Raw genomic sequence first — 27,500 nt, forward strand, 5'->3', positions numbered from 1 at the left:
TGTGCTGTGAGTTGAGTCACGGATAGTAGCCAGTGGTACTGAGCACTTGGCTACAATACTACTACTACTATTAATATTAAGTAAGTAAAATAGAATAAAATGAAATAAAAATTGGAAGAGAGAGAACAAATGATACCATAGCAAGAAAGACAAATACAAATACTAAAACATAAAAATGCAAAGCACTTTGAGCAGTATTTATGGAGAAACACGCTGTATAAAGGTCTATAATTATCATTGTTATTATTATTATTATTATTATTATTATTATTCACACACATCAAACAAAACAGACAGAGAAAAAAAAAAAACTCAGACAAAACAGACAGCTACAAATTCTCTGATAAAGCAGACAGCAATAAAACCTCAGACAAAACATACAGCTATAAACCATCAGACAAAACAGACAGGCATGGAACCTCAGAAGAAGCAGACAGCTATAAAACATCAGAAAATCAGATGGAACAGATAACGTTGAACTATCAGACAAAACAGACAGCAATAAACCATCGGACAAAACAGACAGCTATAAAGCTTCAGACAACGCAGACAGCTATAAACCATCACAAAAAACAAACAAACATCAATAAAACCTCAGACAAAACAGACAGCATCAGGCAAAGAGACAGCTGTAAAACCTCAGACAAAACAGACATCTATAAAACCTCAGACAAAACAGACAGCTATAAACCTTAGACAAAACAGACAGTTATAAATCCTTAGACAAAACACAGCTATAAAACATCAAAGAGACATCTTTAAAGCATCAGACAAAACAGACAGCTGTAAAACCTCAGACAAAGCAGACAGCTATAAACCTTAGACAAAACAGACAGTTATAAATCCTTAGACAGAACACAGCTATAAAACATCAAAGAGTCATCTTTAAAGCATCAGACAAAACAGACAGCTACAAAACCTCAGACAAAGCAGACAGCTATAAACCTTAGACAAAACAGACAGTTATAAATCCTTAGACAAAACACAGCTATAAAACATCAAAGAGACATCTATAAAACATCAGACAAAACAGACAGCTGTAAAACCTCAGACAGAGCAGACAGCTATAAACCTTAGACAAAACAGACAGTTATAAATCCTTAGACAAAACACAGCTATAAAGATCAAAGCAGACATCTATAAAACATCAGACAAAACAGACAGCTATAAAGATCAAAGAGACATCTATAAAACATCAGACAAAACAGACAGCTATAAAGATCAAAGCAGACATCTATAAAACATCAGACAAAACAGACAGCTATAAAACATCAAAGAGACATCTATAAAACATCAGACAAAACAGACAGCTATAAAACATCAAAGAGACATCTATAAAACATCAGACAAAACAGACAGCTATAAAACATCAAAGAGACATCTATAAAACATCAGACAAAACATACAGCTATAAAACATCAAAGAAACATCTATAAAACATCAGACAAAACAGACAGCTATAAAACATCAAAGAAACAGCTATAAAACATCAGACAAAACAGACAGCTATAAAACATCAGACAAAACAGACAGCTACAAAACATCAGACAAAACAGACAGCTATAAAACATCAAAGAGACATCTATAAAACATCAGACAAAACAGACAGCTATAAAACATCAAAGAAACATCTATAAAACATCAGACAAAACCGACACCTATAAAACCTCAGACAAAGCAGACATCTGTAAAACCTCAGACAAAACAGACAGCAACAGAATATCAGACGAGACACATTGGAAAAACCTGTCAAAACAGACGGGCATTAACAGACAGCAATAAAACCTCAGACAAACAGAGAGCTATAAAACCTCAGACAAAAACAGACAGTTATATAACCCCAGACAAAACAGACAGAAAATAAATCAATCAGATAAAGCAGACAGCAATCAGACAAAACTCTCGTGAAGCCTCAGACAAAACAGAGAGCAACAAAGAGAGATCAGCGACAGGGCATGCTGGTGTGAACACGACACACTGCCACACCAAAAAAAGAAATACCGTTTTCTGTTCCAGCACACCTCTGTTATCTAAATTTGTGTGGCCCGTGGAATGACGTTTTTTTTCGTAGGCCTGTCTGTTCGAGTTTTAGGGTTTATCTTTACTATTTTTGGCATGTATCTGCATGGATTTCAATTCTCTCGAGAAGGCTGGAATTTTTGTGTAAACGATCAAATGTATTATGTTATTCACATGTAGCATTTATAAAATATCTTGCTTACAATTATGTTTTGAAATCTTCTCAAGCTTACGAGATAATTTAAAAATAACACACACACACACACACACACACACACACACACACACACACACACACACACACACACACACACACAGAGCTTACATAGGCGTTAAAGATGACCTGTATCACCAGTGAGTATATTAAGGCGCGTTATCGGTGGAATGTAACAACTGAACTAAAATAAAGTTGTCTGTTACAGCCAGCACAGACGACAGATCATACTCCACGATTTGTCCAGGGGAACTGTTGGGGAACAGTCGAGGGACAGTTACAGAACGGTTTGGGGACTGTTATGGGAACTATTGACAAAACAAAAATTAACAAACAAGGAGGCCAGGAGATGAAATGATTAACAACTAGTAAAGGGTGGTAACTCTCTCTATCCACAAGGTACACAACTTCAAGTCAGTGCTGCTTGCACTACCGATTCAGCTAGCACACAAGCAAACAAAAGGTACATTGGAACAAACCCAGACACTTCCTCAAAAAAGGAAGCGCCGGGCCTGTCCTTATACCGATCATCTGACATGTGCACACAGCAGCAAAGACAGAAGAAATGTGCAAACACAAATAAGCTTTTATTCAAGACTGGCATAACCTCTTTAACTCTCTCCATACGAACGGCGAAAGAGACGACGTTAACAGCGTTTCACCCCAAGTACAAACATCAAAATATTACAAGCGGAAGGCTCTTACACTGAAGAGGTGAATGTTGCCAAAGAATACCACAATTCTGACGACGGAAGCTAAAGGTTGGGTCGTTCAGACACCCACTGGACATCCGAGGGATCTGTGTAGAGGAGAAGAGAGGACAGGCCGTACTGAGTGAGTTAATCCTGAACAAGCCACACAGAGCACATGGACAATACAGAACACATGGTTGCCTCGGTGCTTTTTCAACTGGAAACTGGGTTTGTTCCAATGTACCTTTTGTTTGCTTGTGTGCTAGCTGAATCGGAAGCGTAAGCAGCACTGGCTTGAAGTTGTGTACCTTGTGGATGGAGAGAGTTACCACTCTTTACTATTTATTGACAAAACAGTCGTGGAACAGCAAACTGTTGAGGGACAGTTTTGGGACTGTTGGGGAAGAGGGGGGGGGGGGGGGGACTTTGGGAACTGTTGAGGGTACTGTAGGGAGACTGTTGGGGAACAGTTTTGGGACTGTTGGGGAAGAGCTGGGGGACTGTTGGGGGACTGTGGCGGACTGTTGGGGGACTGTTGAGGGACAGTTGGGGTACCGTGGGGGGACTGTTGAGGGACAGTTGGGGTACCGTGGGGGGACTGTTGAGGGACAGTTGGGGTACCGTGGGGGGACAGTTGGGGTACCGTGGGGGGACTGTTGAGGGACAGTTGGGGTACCGTGGGGGGACTGTTGGGGAACAGTTGGGGTACCGTGGGGGGGACTGTTGGGGTACCGTGGGGGGGACTGTTGGGGTACCGTGGGGGGACTGTTGAGGAACAGTTGGGGTACCGTGGGGGGACAGTTGGGGTACCGTGGGGGGACAGTTGGGGTACCGTGGGGGGACAGTTGGGGTACCGTGGGGGGGACTGTTGGGGTACCGTGGGGGGACTGTTGAGGAACAGTTGGGGTACCATGGGGGGACAGTTGGGGTACCGTGGGCGGACTGTTGAGGGACAGTTGGGGTACCGTGGGAGAACTGTTGGGGGAACAGTTGGGGACTGTTGAGGAACAGTTGGGGTACCGTGGGCGGACTGTTGAGGGACAGTTGGGGTACCGTGGGGGGACTGTTGAGGGACAGTTGGGGTACCGTGGGCGGACTGTTGAAGGACAGTTGGGGTACCGTGGGCGGACTGTTGAGGAACAGTTGGGGTACCGTGGGCGGACTGTTGAGGGACAGTTGGGGTACCGTGGGAGAACTGTTGGGGGAACAGTTGGGGACTGTTGGGGAACAGTTGCGGTACCGTGTGGGGACTGTTGAGGAACAGTTGGGGATTGTTGAGGAACAGTTGGGGTACCGTGGGAGGACTGTTGAGGGACAGTTGGGTACCGTGTGGGGACTGTTGAGGAACAGTTGGGGATTGTTGGGGAACAGTTGGGGTACCGTGGGAGGACTGTTGGGGAACAGTTGATGACTGTTGAGGGACAGTTGGGGTACCGTGGGGGGGACTGTTGGGGAACAGTTGAGGACTGTTGAGGGACAGTTGGGGTACCGTGTGGGGACTGTTGAGGAACAGTTGGGGATTGTTGGGGAACAGTTGGGGTACCGTGGGAGGACTGTTGAGGGACAGTTGGGGTACCGTGTGGGGACTGTTGAGGAACAGTTGGGGATTGTTGGGGAACAGTTGGGGTACCGTGGGCGGACTGTTGAGGGACAGTTGGGGTACCGTGTGGGGACTGTTGAGGAACAGTTGGGGATTGTTGGGGAACAGTTGGGGTACCGTGGGCGGACTGTTGAGGGACAGTTGGGTACCGTGTGGGGACTGTTGGGGAACAGTTGGGGTACTGTTAGGGAACCGTTGGGGGACAGTTGAGAAACAGAGAATAGTTGTGGACAGTTGGGGAACGATTGGAGAACAGCTGGGGGAACTGTTGAGGAACAATAGTACAGTTGGGATAGTTGTGGGATGGTTAGGGAACTGTCGGGGAACAGTTGTGGGATTGAATGAAAGAAAGGAAGGACAAAAAAAGAAAAAAAAAAGAGAAAAAAAAGAAAAAGAAACAAACAAAATGGAAGAAATCCTCGAAGAAGTAAATTTGCTTTTCTTGTTGGTTCAGTACATGTGTGCATGCGGACACGGTGATTACATACTGTTGCATGTGCAATTATGTCTGTAGTGTCTGCTCCTAATTTCTGTTTTTTCCTTTAGCTCTGCAGACATGGGACCCAACGAAAAGTACGTATCCGCGCGCGCGCGCGCGCGTGTGTGTTTGCGTGCATGCATGCGAGCGTTCGTGTGTGTTTGTTAGCTACTAAATACATGATATGCTGTTAAATATTCCTTTTGAATTGTTTTCCTGTACACCTTTGCATGGATCGAATATGCTTCGCATGTACCTGAGCATCATTCCCCGCCCTCACCGCCCCTTTCTATGTTGTCTCCTCTCTTTGTCTTTGCCTCACTGCTTGTGAGCATTTGATTAGGCCTTTAATCTGTTGTGTGTGGCCCCTGTCTGTTCCCACCCCTCTCTGTCCCCCATCTGCTGTTCACCCCAGTTCAGTGTTCAGCACAATATCATGTGCAGGAGTTCGCTTCATTCCAGCACTGCAAGGCTAAGTGCCAGACAATGTGTTTGGGCCAAAAGCTTAGCACCATGGCTCTGCTGAGAATTGCTATCGTCGTGTCTCCCTCCGACTGCACCATTGACCTGTCTCAGCTGACCAGTCGTCAAAGGCTAAACACTCGGAATCTAGGCGACCATTTGGAGATAATCTCTCCCGCTAGCAAGGAAGCGTACCGCTTTGCGTGTTGTGTGTTCTGTGTCAGACATGTGTTCAGTGATACATCACCCCTTTTTCTTGCCCTGCCTCCTCTGTCTGTCTGCATATTTGTTATTAGTCTGTTTGTCATACAAGCACAAAACGAACTCGGTGGTGTGTATGTGTATGTGTGTGTGTGTGTGTGCTATTGTTGTTGTTGTTGTTGTGTGTGATCTGTCTGTCTGTCTGTCTCTCACTATGCAGCTGTCAGAAAAGTTATCCTCGTCGAAGTGGAATTTCAAGTGCTTTACCGTGACTACAGTGACGTGCATTGTTGATGTGAAGTTACTTTGAGTGTAGACACCGAAAGACCCCCCCAAAAGGATAGACTTGAGCATGTGGAGGGCTAGAATTGGCCTTTTTCATCGGTCAGTGAGGAGTGTGCCATTTTTCAAGCAGGGGAGAATACAGGTGAGCGGCGATGCAGCAGACGTGACACTCAGTGACATTCTCATTTCTTGTGTTTCAATTCTTGCTGCGGTGAAAATGTTATTCAGTTTGTGTGCAAACATACACATGATGAACATTAACAGTGTGTTGTTGAAACGGACAATATACGACCAGATATCGAATATAGGGACAATGGCATACAGTGAGGAAATGTGTCAGGAATATGACAGGTCAAACCAGGTCAAGTTTGCCATGCACGTGCCGGTGGTGTTTTCCGTGCGTGCTGTCAATGTTGTGCTGTCAGAATCCTGCTGAGTAATGACGTAGAGGGGAATCCCGGACCCCTCCACCGGCAGCACGGGAAAGACGGAGAACAAAGTGTGCCAGAGGCCTGAGATACCTTTTTCACTTCACAAGCTGTGTCGGAAATTCTGGCGGTTCTCGAACTTCAAAGTCAGCAGTTCAATGCACAGTCTGATTATCAGAATGGGCAACTGAGACAACACAGAGAGGAACAAGCGAAACAAAACCAAACGATCAGAGAAGAACTCAGTGACATAAAACATGATTTAGGAAAAGTAGCAGAGAAGTGTGAAGAAATCAATCTGCGATGCAACAAATTGGAAAACGAGAGCAGTCAGTTGTGGGGCAGGGTGGATGAAGTGTCTGCTGATCTCAGTGACTTGTACACAGAAGCCAGGGAAGGGAGGGAGGAGTGTGCGAGAGTGTCGACAACGGTAGCGGAAATGAAAGAAGAACTTTGTAAACTCAACGATGAGATAGACAGATTGGAGGAATTTTCACGGCGAGACAACCTTAGATTGTTCGGTATTCCTCCCCCAAGTACGGGTGAAAAAGAGGACTATGATTCGTGTGCCTGAGTAGTGTGTGAGGTGCTCAACAAGGTAGAGGAAGACAGAAAATGGACAAAAGAAGACAGTGTGGGCACATCGAGTGGGACAGGCAAAGCCTGGAGAACCAAAGACAATGATAGTGAAGTTTAAGCGTTGGAGAGACAACATGATGCTGATCAGAGACAGACAATTGAGAACAAAGTTAGAGGATAGAGGGGTGAGAGTGGCAAACGACGTGACCAAGAGACAAGCAGGCATCGTGGCGGCAGTGAAGAGAGAGGGGAAGGCGGCTTTCTTCGTGAGGGGAAAGCTGACGATCGGACCTCGCAGACAAGGATCCAGTGCTGTACCACAGAGCAACAACAGTCCCACCCCCATCCCTACGCCCACCCATACCCACCATGGCCTTGATCCGTGTCTCGTGTCATTTTTTAACGAACTGTTTGATGAAGGATTATTTCCCATAGATTGGTGTAAATCAATAATTGTGCCAATCCATAAGAAGGGGGACAGGAACAATCCAGACAACTATAGGGGTGTAGCTCTAACAAACGTAATAAGCAAAGTATACACTTTCATTTTGAATAGAAGGCTTGCTCAAAGAGGGGAAAATTGTTGAAGAAAGCAGGTTTTAGAGGAGGGTTTAGTACTATAGACCATATTTTTTTTACTTTATATGCTTTAGTTTAAAAATTTCCTAAGAAGAAAACTAAATTATATGTTGCTTTCGTAGACTTTGAAAAGGCGTTTGACTCTGTGAATAGAAATGTATTGTGGTACGTTTTGAGAAAAACTGGTATTAATGGAAAGATGTATATGGCACTTCGAGGTGTATATGAGTCAGTTTTGGCATGTGTGAGTGAAAAAGGAGTTTACTCTGATTTGTTTTTAGCTGTCCCTGTGGTGTAAAGCAAAGCTGTTATTTTGAGCCCTCAAATGTTTGCATTCTTTTTAAGTGAAATAGCCACTGAAATGACAGGCAAAGTAAGACATGGTATACAATTAATCCCAGGTGCTCCCTATAAACAGACTATGCAGACAGGCATATGACATGTTACTCCAGCAAGTTGAGTTAGGTAACCATAACTGGGTGGGCAATGTGAAGCAAGTTCTTACAGTAAACGGGTTTGGTATTGTATGGCTTAATCAGGGAGTTGGGGATGAAAGAGGATGTATTTCGGAATTTAAAGATCGTTTAGTATCTTGTTATAAACAAAACTGGCACTCCAAGATAGAAGATAGTACAAAGTATTCTTTGTTCCATTCCTTCAAAAGTGTATTACAACCAGAAAAATTCTTGATAATTGTTACTAATAAATGGCACAGGGATATGTTAGCAAGGTTTAGAAACAGAACCTTAGGTTTAAAAGCAAATGGAAGATGGTTTGATTCGGAAGGTATTGGGGATAATTTGTGCATGGTGTGTATGGATGGTGTGAGAGAAGATGAAGATCATTTTCTATTTCATTGCAAAGCTTATCAAGATATCAGGGCTAAGAATCAACTTTTACGTGTGGCCGCCGAGAGAAGGCAAACCGTGCAGGGCTTGTTATCCTCTGATAATGGTGAAGTTCTTATTTCGCTCGCCAGGTATGTTGAAGAGGCTATTAACATCCGGAAAAGAAAAATGGTTAGAATATGTAGTAATTATATCTATGAATAATATATTGCATTTGTATGCACTTGATGGTCAAGTTGAATATGAACAGTTTATGATATTTGTTGTTGTGGTTGTCAGTTAGGCTAAATAATAGAGTTTGATGATAGAAATGGTAGAGTGTGGTTGAAGATGATGCATGTGTGCTTGTACTGGGCACATGCATCTATAGACAATTAACTCACTTTTGTTCTAGAAAATCTTATTGACAATAATTGTTTTATTTAATGATGTTCATTGTTTGTTTTTGGTTGTTATTTTTCGTTCAATACACGACGCTGCAATGGAGAATTATATACCTTTGACATACGGGCTGTACATAGGCCAATGTCAATAAAAAAAAAGGTCTGAAGCGTCTCTGCGTGTGTGTGTGTGTGTGTGTTTGTGTGTGTGTGTGTACTGTGATACCAGTAACATTGTCGTTTCAAAAGTATCAGAAAACTTATCAGTAAAAGTATCAGTAAAATTTAGCATTTCTTGATGAGAGCACAAAACCATGAATCTCTCTCTCTCTCTAAACGAGTTGTGTACAGCTGAACCGTGTAGTGAATGTGCAATATTATGGTCACAGTACAGCCTGTTTTATGTGTGTGACATTCGGACTGCTGCCCAAGGTAAAGGAGCATATCGTGATCAAACGCAGCTCGGATTGATTTTCCTTTAGAGCATGTGTGCGTGGACAGCAATTCTTGGCAAGCTTCTTGAACCGTGCAAAGCCATTGCATTACACAAATGGCAGGCCTGTATAAAAGCTGCAGACCTTGAGGTTTGATGGCCATTGGGGACCATTCCCCAACGCCCTCTCGTCCGACTGAGTGGGGATGAAACTTGGGCAAATACTATCTGTTATCAAACTCATTAGTCAGACAGCAGATGCCTCCTCTGCTGTTTTGATGGTCATAGTCAGATGCAACTGATTGTCAAACAACGTAGACTTTAAAGACATGTTTATTTCATCTTGACACCGTTTTTAACACACACACACACACACACACACACACACACACACACACACACACACACACACAGCCACTTGCCTGATACTGGCTTTGGGCCCTAAAAATTCAGTTCTGAAACTGTTGTCCAGCCTTAAGTAAGCAGAACTGAGCCCAGTTCACCTGAAGCACTATACACGGTTGGACCCGGTGTCCTCGATGAAGGCTGCCGTCCGTCGCAGTTCCTCCAGGGTGCTGTACAGTTTGGCTTCCACTGCTGTCGGTGTTGGCCAGTACTTCCTCCTGGATGCTGCATGCGTCCTACAGTCTTGAAGGATGTGGTCGGTTGTCATTGGTCCCTCACCACAAGGCACTCTCCACTCTGTCCAATGCCAAATTTTGTGTTCATGTGGTGGAGCAGGCGGTTGTGTCCAGTCCTCAGGTGGAAGATCTTGACCTGTTCCCGTCGTTCCAGCAAATGGTATATGTCTTCTGGGTTATATTTGGGGTGCTTGAGGCGCCACTTTATTCCTTGCTGTGCCTTGATGATTGTCTTGATTTCATCGTATGACACCAGTTTGTTGGCCTGCTCCTTCTGTGCACCGTCTTTTTTTCCAGACATCAGTGACACACCCGCTATCCATAGCACAATGCGTGGTTGTAGTTCGTTTATTAGATGTGCTTTCCTCGTCATCGTTCAGTATGGTTGTGCAAACTGTGGTCTTTGTGTGTCCCTGGTGGTGCAGTCGTTGTGTGTGGCGCCCTCCGTACAGTAGGCACAGTTACCTGTAGGAAGCCTTCATCTTTTCAGAAAATTTTACTGCGATCTGGTGGGATACCGAATCACATAGTATTTATTTAGTTTTTGTTTTTTCTTGTGATATGATTTTTTAAATATTTTTTTTGTTTGTTTGCTTATGCGTTGTGACACGAATAATGCTGTATTGAACCCCCTCCCCCACTCCCCCCGCATACATACCCATACACCCATCCATCCCCCCCCACACACACACACATTGTATAGCAGTATTTGTGTCACTACGGATAAAGAATTCAAACCCCAAGTAACATAAGCAAAAAGAAACCCAAATAAGTATAAGATTATAGGTCACCGGGTCCAAGACACTGGCTCCCAGATTTATGAACTCTTTCTCTTTCATACATACATGGCCTAACAGACTCTGTGAAGACTGACCCCTTTTTCGTATATTATAATTGTGGCTGTGCATTCACTGACTGTTTAGGGTGGGAAGGCCAAATTGCAAACAGCATGTGTTTGCGAACGGTTCGTGTATCGCCCCACTTCGAAGCGTTGGCAGCACACACGTTCCACAATTTAATGGTTGAACCTTGTTCTGATACCTTAATCCTAGAAGCTGCTAGCATGCGGCAGCGCCCAATCCCCGGGCAACGGCTTTGACAGGTTGGCTAAACTAGGTGAGGGTAGCCGACGGGTCTCAAACCCTCGGCGCAAGTCATCAGTCATGAAAGCTTTTCTGAAGGCCTTCAATGGGAGCTGAATGCAATGGACAGACCAAAGGTGGCGTTCAGCTGTCCACAAAGGCGCCAAATCCTGTGACGGGCCAACAGAATCGCTGCAGCAGAGCAACGCAGACAGGCCAGGAAAAGCAGTGCCAGCAAGTCCCCGATAGCCGCCACCATCCCCTGTCCACACTGCGTCAGAACCTTCCGGGCGCGGATTGGCCTGACCAGTCATCTGCGCACCCACAGAGCCCAACCCACCCACCCCCAGGATGAATAGATGGTCCTCGTCGATCCCGACGGACGAAACACGATACCTTAATGAATCTTTATTTCCAAGAACCAGTTAAACATCAGCTATTTGTGGGTATTTCCGCACTTCGCGCACGTGCTCTCACAATCCTAAAATGAAAAGAAGCGAGCAAGTAGGACTTGAACTTTGACACTGTTTAAACTACCAGATTTGACAGGATATGTAGAATGAATTGTGCATTACCAGTGCTGGGAAAATTTAAGAAGGCATGTCCAAAATAGTGTCGTTTGTAATCAGACTATAGCGGAATTTTCGAATGATGTTGCACAGTTACTGGGCGCCCAAAAGAATGTGTGTGTGTGTGGTTGTGTGTGTGTGTGTGTGTGTGTGTGTGTGTGTGTGTGTGTGTGTGTGTGTGTGTTTAAATGTGTGTTTGTGTGGGTGTGCGCATGTGTGATCAATACCAACAGTCTGATGCGATGTTTCAATGATATGGTATGCCTAATGAGTTCAAGACCTGCTTCTGTTTTATTTGTACCCAAACCTATCGTTCGCAATTAGACTTGTCCGTTCGCATTTACCCTCAGGCACCCCTGCTATTCGAGTTTTGAGTAAACATTGAAAAGAAGTTGACGAATTTTTCGTGGCTCAAACAATCGAAGAAAGCCTTAAAAAAACAGACGAGCTACATTTGACGATCGTACGACATGTTATCTATATAATCCACGTTGAACTGGTTGCTTCGATGAGATCGTTCACAGCTAGGCTTACCTACCCATCTGTTTCCTAGAAGTCAAATGATTAAAACCATATGTTGTCATGGTTGGTGGTACTATCTTTCTTCTTCTTCTTCTTAAATCATTCTTCTTGGGCAGCTCAGTTGGAACTTTTTTTTCTGGAAATTATCTATTCTCTTTTGCTCTCATTGATTCTTCTTTTTTTTCTTCTCTCTGTCATCTCTTTAATTTTGATTTTCTGACTTTCCAAGTGCATGCATCTGGGTATGTTCTTGAACCTTGCATCTTTATCTCTCACGACAAGACGATATTACTTGCCCATTCACATTTTGTGACTCTGTGTCTTCTTTAGAGAGACTGACACTTGCCTTTCTTTAGCCTCTGTCTCCATAACGAATCTATTGAGATTCGATAAAAATGAAGATATAAAAATACACTTTCTTTTTTCTCTAAAACCTTGAGGCTGATTTGAGAAAATTGACGGGTATTGCAGGACTGGTTTATAACTGTACTCTGGCGACTCGACACGAGTGATCAACTTCTGGAGTGTTCCGTGTGATCCCGTGCACACAGTGATTTCCATTAATCAGTGTCCTTTTTGATGTTCTGATCTCCATTTTCGACTTCACTGTCCATGAAAATACATTTTATTTTATTTCATTTTCATTGTTATTTTTATTTTATTTAAAAAATATGTATCTATTTATTTTCATTTATTTTATTTTTTTTATTATTTTATTTTATTTTGTTTATTATTTTTTTTTTCTCAAGGCCTGACTAAGCGCGTTGGGTTACACTGCTGGTCAGGCATCTGCTTGGCAGATGTGGTGTGGCGTATATGGATTTGTCCGAACGCAGTGACGCCTCCTTGAGCTACTGATACTGATACCGATACTGAAAATACATTGTTGAATCTGTATGGTGTTTAGTGGTGTGTGTGTCAGTGTGTGTGTATGTGACTGTGTGTGAGCGAGAGAGCGAGCGAGCGAGAGAGTGTTTATGCGTGTTATTGGCTGACTTCCGGACACCTAACTGTCCATGGGTGTGTGCAGGCAGCCAGCCCAGCGGTCCAACCAAATCCAGGTCCGCTTCCAGACCACTGCGGACAACGGCCTGGTTCTCTTTCAGGTGTGTGTGTGTGTGTGTGTGTGTGTGTGTGTGTTAATCTAGTTAACGTCTTTTTACTAAGAGTGCTATTATACACGTGTGTGTGTGTGTGTCGGGTAGAGAGGAGCGGATGTCCTGATGCTGAGTCATTTCTGTCTTATACGGTGAACGCGCAAAATCGTTATTTCTTCGCCGTATGTATTGCATGTGTGCATGAGAGCGGACAGTTCGTTGTTGGCATGTGCAAATTCATTATCCAGCGTAGCATGGGGCATTTTGTCTCTGTGGGATTTATTCACGACCATATTGATCGATGTGCAGTGACTGATTTCGAATTGGTCAGAGCTCTTGAAATTACCCCTCTCCCCTCCACTCCCCCCGGGGGTGAGGGGGGAGGGGGGGGGCGGCGTGGGGGGTGGGGGTGGGGGTTAGGCACAAGAAAGAGAAGGGCAAGAGACTGCGGAGAAACCTGAACAGTGTATCCAAAACCAGAAGAAAGAAGCAAACAGTGCGCTTACAGTTGATTTCATCAAGTTTTTGCGCCTTATAAATATTAGTAGTAGTTCTTTTTATGTATTTATCTAGTATTTATTTATTTATTTACTAATTTCTTTTTATTTTATTCATTTATTTATTTATTGTTTGTTTGTTTTGTTATTTTATTTTATTTATTTATTTTCATTTATTTTTATTTATTTTTTTTTAATTCTCTCTCTCTCTCTCTCTCCCTCTCTCTCTCTCTCTCTCTCCCTCTCTCTCTCTCTCTCTCTGTCTCTCTCTCTTCTCAAGGCCTGACTAAGCGCGTTGGGTTACGCTGCTGGTCATCAGGCATCTGCTTGGCAGATGTGGTGTAGCGCATATGAATTTGTCCGAACGCAGTGACGCCTCCTTGAGCTACTGATACTGAAACTGAAACTGATAGTGAGGACTACAAAGCACGTCGCTCACGGCCTGTTGGTGTGTCACAGAACAAGGGGGACACGGTCAGGGGAGACTACCTGGCCCTGGCTGTGGTGAAGCGTCACGTGGAGTTCAGCTACAACCTGGGGGAACAGGACGAGGATCATTTGCATATTCTCAGGTCAAAGGTGGACGTAGTGGACGGGCAGTGGCACAATGTTACTGCTACAAGGTGAGAGAGAGAGAGAGAGAGAGAGAGAGAGAGAGATGATTTATTCACTTAAGGTCATTGCCCCATATGAATGAAGGGCGATAATACAATATGCAGATGTCACCATAACCATCAGTAAACATTCACCATTTTTACAATTAGTTAAAGAAATCATGATAATACCGTTTCTCTTAACTTAAAAGCTCTGTGTAAATACAATGCGAGATTACGTATGACACCATTATCAGATGATGCCATCAATAAACATAATTTAAACAAACATGGACGTTCATAATATTTCTTTGGAATAAATCTTACGCGAGATCCCTGTAACACAGGACACATCAAAACAAAATCCACTTCATCTTCATTTGACTGCTTGCACAAAGGACACAACTTCTCTGTGTGATCAACCATCTTATGACAGTGTATGTGCATATAAATTTCAGAAATGCCAAATCTAAATCTTGTTAATAAAACTCGTAGATATCTTTCCATGTTAAACAAAAGATAATTCTTTACTAAATGTGTAGAAGTATGAGATCTGTAGAGACAGAATCTATCACTTGACTGAATATTATTTTCCCAGTTTTGCCATCTACAGTTTATCAAACGCTGACGAAAAAGTTTCAGAAACATATTCTCATTGCCTTCTCCTTGATATTCCCAAACATATCCAAAGCCCAGTTCACAGAGACAAGATCGTATATTTGACGCCCAGTTCCTTTTACCTGTAGAATCTAAATCATACAACATATATAGGATTTGCGTGGCAATCTATTTTCATTCATTTTTAGTAACTTAAACCAGTATCGAATACATCTAACTGCAGAATTTATATCGATTGGATATCTGTTCGTCTCACCATATACTAAATCGTTAGGTGCCTTCATTTCTACTCTAAAAACTTTTTCAGTCCAAATAAATGAACGGACTCACACTGTATTGTAGCATTTTTATCTAGAACCCATAATTCTGAGCCATATTGTACAATGGCCTGTATCTGGGTATCGAAAATCTTAAGAAAAATATCCAAAGAATTATTGTTTAATAAAAAGAGTTTCTTTATAATATGTAACAGCACATTCTTTGCTCTGCTTGAAAGATCCCTGCATGCAGCTACAAAACTCAAACGAGTAGAAAAAAAGAATTCCAAGATATTTGTAAGCATTGACAACTGGCATATCAATACCACCATACACCCACCTTTCCCTTGCTGCCAAATAACCACCTTTCCTAAAAACAATAATATTACTTTTATCTAGATTAACGTTTAATTGCAATTTAGTAGCTGAATTTTTTAAGTTATTCAGTTGTGTCTGTAGACCAATAGCTGTCTCTGAGAGCAAAACAATATCATCAGCAAGTAATAATATAAACAGTTCTATAAAATCAATTGTGAATCTCGCACCATGTCTTCCTCTGTCTATCACTTCTAAAGCTAATTCATTTATGAATAATGAGAACAAATTAGAACTACAAACATCTCCTTGCTTTACTCCTCTAGTGCAATTGATATACTCAGTATGTTTGTTACCACAACTAACTCTTGTTTTGACAACATTATACATACTCTTTATACATTTAAAAAGCTTTCCTGTTATGCCATGTTTTGCCAGAACTGGCCATAATAAATTTCTGTTGATAGAATCAAAAGCTTTCTCAGAATCAATAAATGCTACGTAAAGTTTACGATTAAGAGAAAACTGTTTCTGAACAAATGCCAAAAGAGTAAACATGTGATCAATTGTTGAATATCCTCGTTTAAAACCAGCTTGGTGCTCACCTGTTATATTGTTATATTCTACATACTCCTGATTCCTATAATTAATAATTGCACTGAATACTTTACTGCTGATATCAGATAATGAAATGCCTCTATAGTTATTAGTGTTACTTATGTCCCCTTTCTTGTAGAGTGGTAAAGTGATTGACTCACACCAATTTTCAGGAAAAATAACCCTATCGAATAAAGCATTAAAGAACGTTGTCAAAAAAAGTATAAACTGATCACATGGTGATTTCAAAAATTCTCCAATTATCCCATCAGGACCTGCAGCTTTTCGATTCATTAGTTTTTAAGTGCAATTAAGATTTCTTCTTTAGATATTGGACGATTCATAAACTCGTTTTCCACTTCAGGTAAGCTATGATTACTGATATTACAATCAAAATCTTTATCTAACAAGGCTTTAAAATGTTTAAACCAACAATCAACAGATATGTCATTCCTAGGCTGCCTCTTTTTGGACGAAATTTGTTTCATGCATTCCCAGAATTCTTTTTGATCTTTAACAGATGCTATCAAATTGTCTAGTAAGCTTTTGTTATGTTGTTTTCTCTTATTCTCACATAGATTTTTATATTCTTTTCTAGCTCTTACATACACAGTATTATCATCCTTATCTGAAGTTCTACGAAACCTAAGTAACCTACGAACTTTTCTCCTTTGACATTTACATTCCTCATCGAACCATCCCTCTTGCTGTTTATTATGTTCCACGCTAAGAGTTTTCTTCATACAAGTTGCACATTCTCGAATACATTCATTGAACAATTTTAAAGCGTCATTAATATTCACATCAAAGAGATCCAAAGCCATTTTCAGTTTATCATTAATTTCTTTCTCTGTCAATTTACTATGGAATTCCTGCCTAAACTGTTCGTTTCACTCAAATTTTTCTGTCACTTGTATGGTATCATAATCATTACTTTTAACTAGGTTATTATTTGAAAAAGAAATACGACACTCAAGAGGAAAATGATCAGATTCAGCTCGATCAGCAACACCATAAACAAGTTCATAAAAGTCATTTGACAAAAAAAAAAAAAAAAAAAAATCATTGACACTGCTTCCATTTTAAGTCAATGTGCCTTGCTGTATCGTATTGAAGTCACTGTGCCTTGCTGTGTCATGTTGAAGTCACCGTGCTTAGCTGTGTCGAAGTCACCGTGCTTTGCTGTGTCGTATTAAAGTCACTGTGCTTTTCTGTATCGTATTGAAGTCACCATGCTTTGCTGTGTCGTATTGGAGTCACTGTGCTTTGCTGTGTCGTATTGAAGTCACTGTGCCTTGTGTCGTATTGAAGTCACTTTGTCTTGCTGTGTCGTGTTGAAGTCACTGTGCCTTGCTGTGTCATGTTGAAGTCACTGTGCTTTGCTGTGTCGTGTTGAAGTCACTGTGCCTTGCTGTGTCGTATTGAAGTCACTGTGCCTTGCTGTGTCGTGTTGAAGTCACTGTGCCTTGCTGTGTCGTATTGAAGTCACTGTGTCTTGCTGTGTCATATTGGAGTCACCGTGCATTGCTGTGTCGTATTGAAGTCACTGTGCTTTGCTGTGTCGTATTGAAGTCACTGTGCCTTGTGTCGTATTGAAGTCACTGTGCCTTGCTGTGTCGTGTTGAAGTCACTGTGCCTTGTGTCGTATTGAAGTCACTGTGCCTTGCTATGTCGTATTGAAGTCACTGGGCCTTGCTATGTCGTATTGAAGTCACTGGGCCTTGCTGTGTCGTATTGAAGTCACTGTGCCTTGTGTCGTATTGAAGTCACTGGGCCTTGCTGTGTCGTATTGAAGTCACTGGTCCTTGCTATGTCGTATTGGAGTCACTGTGCCTTGTGTCGTATTGAAGTCACTGTACCTTGTGTCGTATTGAAGTCACTGGGCCTTGCTATGTCGTATTGAAGTCACTGGGCCTTGCTGTGTCGTATTGAAGTCACTGGGCCTTGCTGTGTCGTATTGAAGTCACTGTGCCTTGTGTCGTATTGAAGTCACTGGGCCTTGTGTCGTATTGAAGTCACTGTGCCTTGCTGTATCGTATTGAAGTCACTGTGCCTTGTGTCGTATTGAAGTCACTGTGCCTTGTGTCGTATTGAAGTCACTGTGCCTTGCTGTGTCGTGTTGAAGTCACTGTGCCTTGTGTCGTATTGAAGTCACTGTGCCTTGTGTCGTATTGAAGTCACTGTGCCTTGTGTCGTATTGAAGTCACTGTGCCTTGTGTCGTATTGAAGTCACTGGGCCTTGCTGTGTCGTATTGAAGTCACTGGGCCGTGCTTGCAGAACCCTGAGGGAAGGCTGGCTGCAGGTGGACACAGAGCCCCCCATCATCATGTCCTCGGGCCCGGGGTCCACCCAGCTTGACAGTGACGGGGAGCTGTGGGTGGGAGGACGCTCCCAGCTGCCCTGGGGTCTGCCCCAGGAGTACTACCTGGGTTTCACGGGCTGTATCCAGGAAGTCACGCTTCACGGGGACAGGCTTCACTTGGTGGACAACCGGAGCGGACATCAGAGTTCAGTCGCTTTCTGTTCCTAGTGAATCGCTTCATTGTCACCGCTGTATTCTTGAACTCTGCCTTTCTACCAACCCCAGCTGTCCCCACCCCACTCTCCACATCTGTCACTTTCATGTTCATGTGTTGCTGCTGTTCAAACAAGCCTGCACACTCTCTGTACATATAGGCTGGTTTGTGTTAACATTGAATTTGGGATCATTGACTTGACGTTTGGGCGGAGCACATGTGTTTGGGCGTCAGAGAGAGAGAGGGAGAGAGATCACTTGTTCGCCTTTTCCCCCTTCATCCTGCAGCGATACTGTTTCTGCCTTTGTTTTTCCTTACTGCCTGTCTGTTCTTTGTTTTCCCATGCCACCCCTCTGTCCTTTGTCTTTCCATATCACCTCTCTGTCCTTTGTTTTTCCATACCACCTGTCCTTAGTTTTTCCACACCACCTCTCTGCCCTTTGTCTCTCAGTCCTTTGTTTTCCCATACCACCTCTCTGTCCTTTGTCTCTCTGTCCATTGTTTTCCCATACCACCTCTCCGCCCTTTGTCTCTCTGTCCTTTGTTTTTCCATACCACCTCTCTGTCCTTTGTCTTTCCATACCACCTCTCTGTCCTTTGTCTCTCTGTCCTTTGTTTTCCCATACCACCTCTCTGTCCTTTGTTTTCCCATACCACCTCTCTGTTCTTTGTTTTCCCATACCACCTCTCTGTCCTTTGTTTTTCCACACCACCTCTCTGTCCTTTGTCTATCAGTCCTTTGTCTCTCTGTCCTTTGTCTTTCCATACCACTTCTCTGTCCTTTGTCTTTCCACACCAGCTCTCAGTCCTTTGTCTTTCCATACCACCTCTCTGTCCTTTGTCTTTCCATACCACCTCTCCTTTGTCTTTCCACACCACCTCTCAGTCCTTTGTCTCTCAGTCCTTTGTCTTTCCACACCACCTCTCAGTCCTTTGTCTTTCCATACCACCTCTCTGTCCTTTGTCTTTCCATACCACCTCTCTGTCCTTTGTCTTTCCATACCATCTCTCAGTGCTTTGTTTTTCCATACCACCTCTCAGTCCTTTGTCTTTCCATACCGCCTCTCTGTCCTTTGTTTTCCCATACCACCTCTCCGCCCTTTGTCCCTCTGTCCTTTGTTTTTCCATACCACCTCTCAGTCCTTTGTCTTTCCATACCACCTCTCTGTCCTTTGTCTTTCTGTCCTTTGTCTTTCCATACCACCTCTCTGTCCTTTGTCTTTCCATACCGCCTCTCAGTCCTTTGTCTTTCCATACCGCCTCTCTGTCCTTTGTCTTTCCATACCACCTATCTGTCCTTTGTCTTTCTATACCACCTCTCTGTCCTTTGTCTTTCTGTCCTTTGTTTTTCCATACCACCTCTCTGTCCTTTGTCTTTCCATACCACCTCTCTGTCCTTTGTTTTTCCATACCACCTCTCAGTCCTTTGTCTGTCAGCCCTTTGTCTTTCCACACCACCTCTCTGTCCTTTGTTTTCCCATATCACCTCTCTGTCCTTTGTCTTTCCATACCACCTCTCTGTCCTTTGTCTTTCTGTCCTTTGTCTTTCCATACCACCTCTCTGTCCTTTGTCTTTCCATACCGCCTCTCTGTCTGTTGACTCTCTGTATTTTGTTTTTCCATACCGCATCTCTGTTCGTAGCTTTCACATGAAACAGTCCTTCATCGCACACATTGTTTGTCTTGTGTGTTGACCTGGATAGAGCTTCGGTGCATGAGAGAGAGAGAGAGAGAGAGAGAGAGAGGGAGGGGGAGGGGGGGGGGGGGGGCTGAGGGACCAGAATGGGTGGGTAGGGTGGGAACTGTATATATGTGTGTGTGTGTGGTGAATCATCGTGCATAATTATGTCAATATAATGTTATTTTCCTGGTGCCCCCCATGGTGCATTTTCTTACGTTCTTAAGACTGCCCACAGACGTAGCGTGTACGGTTAACTGTACTGTGGAGGTGACTATCACGAAGTATCCTATGATCTGTACTGTGCAGGTAACTATCATGAAGTATACCATGATCTGTACTGTGCAGGTGACTATCACGAAGTATCCTATGATCTGTACTGTGCAGGTAACTATCACGAAGTATCCCATGAACTGTACTGTGGCAGTAATTATCACGAAGTATCCCATGAACTGTGCTGTGTAGGTAACTATCACTAAGTATCCCATGATCTGTACTGTGCAGGTGACTTATCACGAAGTATCCCATGAACTGTACTGTGGAGGTAAGGAAGTATCCCATGAGCTGTACTGTGCAGGTAACTATCACGAAGTATCCCATGAACTGTCATGGCCTGGCTTCGCTGACGAAGATCTAGGAAGGGCGTTGTCCACGTCTGATGCAGGCACGCTCATGGCTGACAAGGCCAATGCGGGAAAAGCAGAGTCGGCCGCAGCGGTTGCAAGGGAAAGTCTGGTCTGGGTTCGCGGCTGCAGCGTCGTGGTTCTTCCTCCTTCTGCGTTTGTCCGCAAGGCTGGCCCTGCGGTTGTTTTCGAAGGAGGAGACAGCTTGGTGGATGGTGCGTCGCCAGGTCTCTCGATCAGCGGCTACTGCGGACCACTGGCGATGGTCAATGTGACAGGCACTGAGAGCTTTCTTCAAGGAGTCTTTGTATCTCTTCTTGGGTGCTCCTCTGTCACGGTGGCCAGTGGACAGTTCGCCATACAGCGCGATCTTGGGCAGGCGGTGGTCCTCCATCCTGGACACGTGCCCTGCCCAACGTAGCTGGGTCTTTAGCAGCACTGCCTCGATGCTGATAGTCTTTGCCTGCTCCAGGACCTCGACATTTGTGATGTAGTCACTCCAGTGGATGCTGAGGATGGTGCGAAGGCAGCGCTGGTGGAAGCGATCAAGCAGTCGTATGTGGTGCCGGTAGGTGACCCAGGTTTCGGAGCCATACAACAGGGTGGGCAGTACAACAGCTCTGTACACGCTGATCTTTGTGTCTTTCTTCAGGTGTTTGTTGTTCCACACTCTCTTGTACAGCCTGCCGAATGCGCTGTTTGCCTTTGCAAGTCTGTTGTCGATCTCCTTGTCGATCTTGGCGTCAGACGAGATGGTGCAGCCTAGGTAGCTGAACTGGTGGACCGACTTCAGCTCGGTCTCACCGATGTTGATGTGAGGAGCGTGGAATTCTTCCCGTGGGGCAGGCTGGTGGAGAACTTCCGTCTTTTTCAGACTGACTTCTAGGCCGAAGAGCTGCGCAGCCTCTGCGAAGCAGGACGTTATACGCTGCAGGGCCGCTTCTGTATGGGCGACGAGGGCAGCATCGTCGGCAAACAGAAGCTCTCTGATGAGTTGCTCCAGTGTCTTGGTGTGGGCCTGTAGCCGCCTCAGGTTGAATAGGCTGCCATCAGTGCGGTATCTGATGAAGATACCGTCGTCGTCGCCAAGATCTTCAGTGGCCTGTTGGAGCATCATGCTGAAGAAGATCGTGAAGAGGGTCGGCGCGAGGACACAACCTTGTTTCACTCCATTTCCAATTGGGAAGGGCTCCGAAAGGTCGTTGCTGTGTCTGACCTGTCCACGCTGTTCCTCATGTAGTTGGATGACCATGCTGAGGAATTTTGGGGGGCATCCTAGACGTTTCATGATCTCCCACAGACCTTTTCTGCTCACGGTGTCGAAAGCTTTCGTGAGATCGACGAATGTCGCATACAGTCCTTTGAACTGTACTGTGCAGGTAACTATCACGAAGTATCCCATGATCTGTACTGTGGAGGTAACTATCACGAAGTATCCCATGAACTGTACTGTGCAGGTAACTATCACGAAGTATCCCATGAACTGTGCTGTGTAGGTAACTATCACTAAGTATCCCATGATCTGTACTGTGGAGGTAACTATCACGAAGTATCCCATGAACTGTACTGTGGAGGTAAGGAAGTATCCCATGAGCTGTACTGTGCAGGTAACTATCACGAAGTATCCCATGAACTGTACTGTGCAGGTAACTATCACGAAGTATCCCATGAACTGTACTGTGGAGGTAACTATCACGAAGTATCCCATGAACTGTGCTGTGTAGGTAACTATCACTAAGTATCCCATGAACTGTACTGTGGAGGTAACTATCACGAAGTATCCCATGAACTGTGCTGTGTAGGTAACTATCACTAAGTATCCCATGAACTGTACTGCGGAGGTAACTATCACGAAGTATCCCATGAACTGTGCTGTGTAGGTAACTATCACTAAGTATCCCATGAACTGTACTGTGGAGGTAAAGAAGTACCCCATGAATTGCACTGTGCAGGTAACTATCACTAAGTATCCCATGAACTGTGCTGTGTAGGTAACTATCACTAAGTATCCCATGAACTGTACTGCGGAGGTAACTATCACGAAGTATCCCATGAACTGTACTGTGGAGGTAACTATCACGAAGTATCCCATGAACTGTGCTGTGGAGGTAACTATCACGAAGTATCCCATGAACTGTGCTGTGGAGGTAACTATCACGAAGTATCCCATGAACTGTACTGTGCAGGTAACTATCACGAAGTATCCCATGATCTGTACTGTGGAGGTAACTATCACGAAGTATCCCATGAACTGTGCTGTGTAGGTAACTATCACGAAGTATCCCATGAACTGTACTGTGCAGGTAACTATCACTAAGTATCCCATGAACTGTACTGTGGTGGTAACTATCATGAAGTATCCCATGAACTGTGCTGTGTAGGTAACTATCACGAAGTATCCCATGAACTGTACTGTGCAGGTAACTATCACTAAGTATCCCATGAACTGTACTGTGCAGGTAACTATCACTAAGTATCCCATGAACTGTACTGTGGTGGTAACTATCATGAAGTATCCCATGAACTGTACTGCGGAGGTAACTATCACGAAGTATCCCATGAACTGTGCTGTGGAGGTAACTATCACGAAGTATCCCATGAACTGTGCTGTGTAGGTAACTATCACTAAGTATCCCATGAACTGTACTGTGTAGGTAACTATCACTAAGTATCCCATGAACTGTACTGCGGAGGTAAATATCACGAAGTATCCCATGAACTGTACTGTGGAGGTAAAGAAGTATCCCATGAATTGCATTGTGGAGGCAATTATCACGAAGTATCCCATGAAATATACTGTTTAGGTAATTACCACAAAGTATCCCATGAGCTGTTCTGTGTAAGTAACTGTCACGAAATATCCCACGAACTATGCAGTGGACGTAACGAAATATCCCATGAATTGTGCTGTGGAGGTAATTATCACGAAGTATCCCATGAACTGTACTGTGGAGGTAACTGTCACGAAGTATCCCACGAACTATGCAGTGGACGTAACGAAGTATCCCATGAACTGTGCTGTGGAGGTAGTTGTCATCAAGCAGTTTGATGGATAGTCAGACAGCTGGCACAGCACGGAAGGATAGTCACAGATATAACCTGTTTTTGACTCACTTGTGTAAACCAAGTGAGTCTATGTTATAACCCAGTGTTTGGTTGTGTGTGTGTGTGTGTGTGTGTGTGTGTGTGTGTGTCCATGGTAAACTATAAGATTGCCATTTTCTCTGGAAATACTTTGTCTGTCAATACCAAATTGCGCTCAATAATAGTTGGAAAAAAATCTTCACAGTCATGCCAATAATAGGTTGTAAGTCTTCCGAATTAAGCCGTGTTTCCGGATCATTAACGATTTATTTTGTTGAAGCTATTTCCAGATTCAAAAAACACCATTTTACCGCTTCCCAGTTTCCGGAAAATAGGTTATGCTTGGTACGAAGACAGCATGACCTCGTTATTCTTGTTTGCAATCAAAAGGAAAGAAATACAAATTCTGGACAGAACACATACAGTGACCCGAAATACACCATCCACGTGTTTACCGCATATGGATATTCTAATGTGGACACTGAATTAACTAGAATGAATATAAAAGAAAAATTGAATCAACTGTTTCACTGAGTTTCGTTGTCTAGGCTGATCTGTGCAGATCTTTTTTTTTCTTGTTAGCAATTAAAAGAACAGAAATACACATTCTAGGCAAAATACCTACAGTGACACAAACTACATCATCAACGTGTTTGCTGTTTATGAATATTTTGAAGTGGATACTGAATTAACTAGAATGAACATAAAAGAGAAATTGAATCGACTGTGTCGTAGTTTCTCGACGAGTGTAATTAAACTTGTCAAACATCTGTCTAGATCCAGAGAAAACGGGTAATTGTTGCAGTATGCTTGAGGCGATGGCAACGTCTCCTTTTCCGCGGACTTTAAAGAATTCTTAAATGCCCGAGATATACCAAACTGACATGATTTAAACAGCGTCATCACTTCGAATAACGCAATTGATTTTTACACTTAAAAAAGCATGCCTAAAATTAAATGTTAATTTTTGAACGTCATTGGTAGGTCGGCGACAGTGCTGTGACTAAGACAATTTCTTTCACACTGAACATGCTGGGTTCGAATCTGCTCTCAGGCATTTTGTTTTAACCCAAAGCTTTATAATAACAAGTACAGAACACGTTTTTAACGATTAAATTGTGTGTGTGTGTGTGTGTGTGTGTGTGTGTGTGTGTGTGTGTGTGTGTGACAAGTGAGTCTTGAAGGCCCTGCCTCTCTTGGTTAGTTAGTTATGTATGCATTTATTTGATTTTCCAGTTGTTTATTTCATTTTGTTTCTGTTATTATTATTATTAGTAGTAGTAGCAGCAGCAGTAGTTTTTAATTGGTATCACGTCAACACATGTTACTGACTGAGTGCGTCACCTTTGTGGACATGGGACCATTACCTTGCTTGTAGATGTCATCGTTCTCTTCTTTTTCTTTCTCTCATTTATTTAAACCAGCATGGAGATTTGGTAGATCAAATCGCTGTCTGTTCACCCTTTCTTCGTGAGGTTCGGGGCTTCGCCTGTTTTAGACTGTTGCTTGTTTTGCATTCATTTGGAATTGTGAACATTCATCACATATTTTTTTTCTCTCGGGTGGAGTTAGGCGGGGTAATGTTGCAAACATCAGAGTCATAAATGCGTTTGAAATGTGGATCTGTTGGCGGTTTGTAAAGCTGATTGTGGCAGTATTTATTTCACGCTTCATCTGATTTTGTAAGAAAAGAGTAAGTCCGTGCACGGACAGACAACATTTCCCCACAACGCATTCTTTTCAACTGTAGTCACCGGTACACGTTTTACGTGGAGGAACAGTTGAAGTTATATTTTAGATACATTATTATACATTCTTGAGCATTCAGTGAAACATGTAATGTCTCCATTTTTATCTTTGACCATTAACTACTTGTGAATGTAAATAACCAGCCATCGACGTTTTGATTGAATGTAAACTATGTGCATCATCATTTTGAAGAAAGTATAACAAGTCATATTTATCATCACAAGTTTTGTGTAGAAAGAAAAATGAGGACATCAAAACATATATTTGTGTCCTTCTCAGTCCTTACTATACATTTCTCGTTATCACGTTGTTTACAGCATAGAGATCAACACAGTGTTATGTCACAGCGGACTCATGGTTCCGCGGGTCACTAGGAAAGACACGTGGCTTCTCATCGGGACTCATTTTTGCAGCAGTGTCAATCATGACATAACTCAGCAGAACATCTGTGCATAACAAGGGACAGAACTGTTAACCAGGTCTCTAGGGAACACGTCGGCTTGGTAACAAGAACGATCTCAGCAGCGCTCTTACTTAGTTTTAAGATTTTCTCTGGAATCAGGGTAGACAGTTCTGAACTCTAAGCAAACTTTACCCTGTTACTTAGTGTGAAGGAATTTCTCTGGAATCAGGGTAGACAGTTCTGAACTCTAAGGAAACTTTACCCTGTTACTTAGTTTTAAGATTTTCTCTGGAATCAGGGTAGACAATTCTGAACTCTAAGAAAACTTAACGCCGTTATTTAGTGTGAAGGATATTCCCTGGAATCAGCGTAGACAATTCTGAACTCTAAGCAAACTTGGCGCCGTTGTTTAGTGTGAAGGATATTCCCAGGAATCAGCGGAGGCAGTTCTGAACTCTAAGCAAACTTAGCGCCGTTATTTAGTGTGAAGGATATTCCCTGGAATCAGCGTTGACAATCCTGAACTCTAAGGAAACTTAGCGCCGTTATTTTAGTGTGAAGGATATTCCCTGGAATCAGCGGAGACAGTTCTGAACTCTAAGCAAACGTAACGCTGCTAAGATCGCTCGTGTAACACAGCCCATTGAATACTGGTGTCGCGGTGTTTCTGAATTATGGGTTACACTGTACAGTAAACACTCTCACAAACAAAAGCCCCAGATGCCAGTCAAGGACACAGAATTCCACACAGACGAGTTGTCCGCATTTCAACGATATACATCTGATTTAAAGTCAGGAGTGCGATATTGCAGTTGAACAGGAGATGTCTCCAGGCTGGAATTTCCCGTCATGGGGCAAGGTGGATGTTACTGACAGTGAAGAGTTCTGCAGCCACTGTGGCCTTGTGAATGACACATGGCGTGGACATCAAACCAAACAACACTTAGGTTGACAGTTTGAATATTTTAAGCAATGTTACTTTAAAAAAAAAGAAGATGTTTTTCTTTTACACTTGGTAATGAAATAAAAGTGATTCTTAAAGTCCTTTGAGAATTATCCATTGCTAATCATTCCTGGATTAAAAACAACAAACAAATAAACGTAGAAACACACAAAAGTCGAGCATAAAAACCAATCCAATCATCAGCATGCATTCATTCTATCATTTTCTTTATTTGGTTTAGAGTTCAACGGCTTGTATGTTTACATCATTGCTATAATGTTTAAAATTCATGAATTTCTAGAATATTTTCCGTTGAAAGCTTGTGTTCATATGTGTTTTATTCAATGCGTTAAGATATCATAACTCAGTGAACTTCGCTGTCGTATAATCATAGCCAGATGTTTTTGCTTTCCTGACTCCAATCTTTGCCGGACAGGATAAATGTATTTTCATACAACCATTGACATCAGATTGTGTATCTTTGATACATCATAATAATACACAGTCAATTATCACT

The 27,500-nt window shown here is 43.0% G+C and overlaps 1 protein-coding gene across 1 annotated transcript in view; it reads left to right on the forward strand.

The window, feature by feature from the left end:
* Positions 1-18,939, forward strand: part of LOC143302005 (agrin-like) — a 162,540-nt gene extending 143,601 nt beyond the window's left edge. The window contains exons 25-28 of the mRNA XM_076616489.1: positions 5,072-5,098; positions 13,043-13,118; positions 14,066-14,229; positions 18,265-18,939. Of these exons, the coding sequence (XP_076472604.1) occupies positions 5,072-5,098; positions 13,043-13,118; positions 14,066-14,229; positions 18,265-18,517 (520 nt within the window). The 3' untranslated portion in view covers positions 18,518-18,939. The remainder of the gene's footprint in view (positions 1-5,071; positions 5,099-13,042; positions 13,119-14,065; positions 14,230-18,264) is intronic.
* The last annotated feature ends 8,561 nt before the right edge of the window (positions 18,940-27,500 follow it).

The sequence above is a fragment of the Babylonia areolata genome, chromosome 28 (assembly GCF_041734735.1).
Source record: "Babylonia areolata isolate BAREFJ2019XMU chromosome 28, ASM4173473v1, whole genome shotgun sequence".
NCBI classification, from domain to species: Eukaryota; Metazoa; Mollusca; class Gastropoda; order Neogastropoda; family Buccinidae; genus Babylonia; species Babylonia areolata.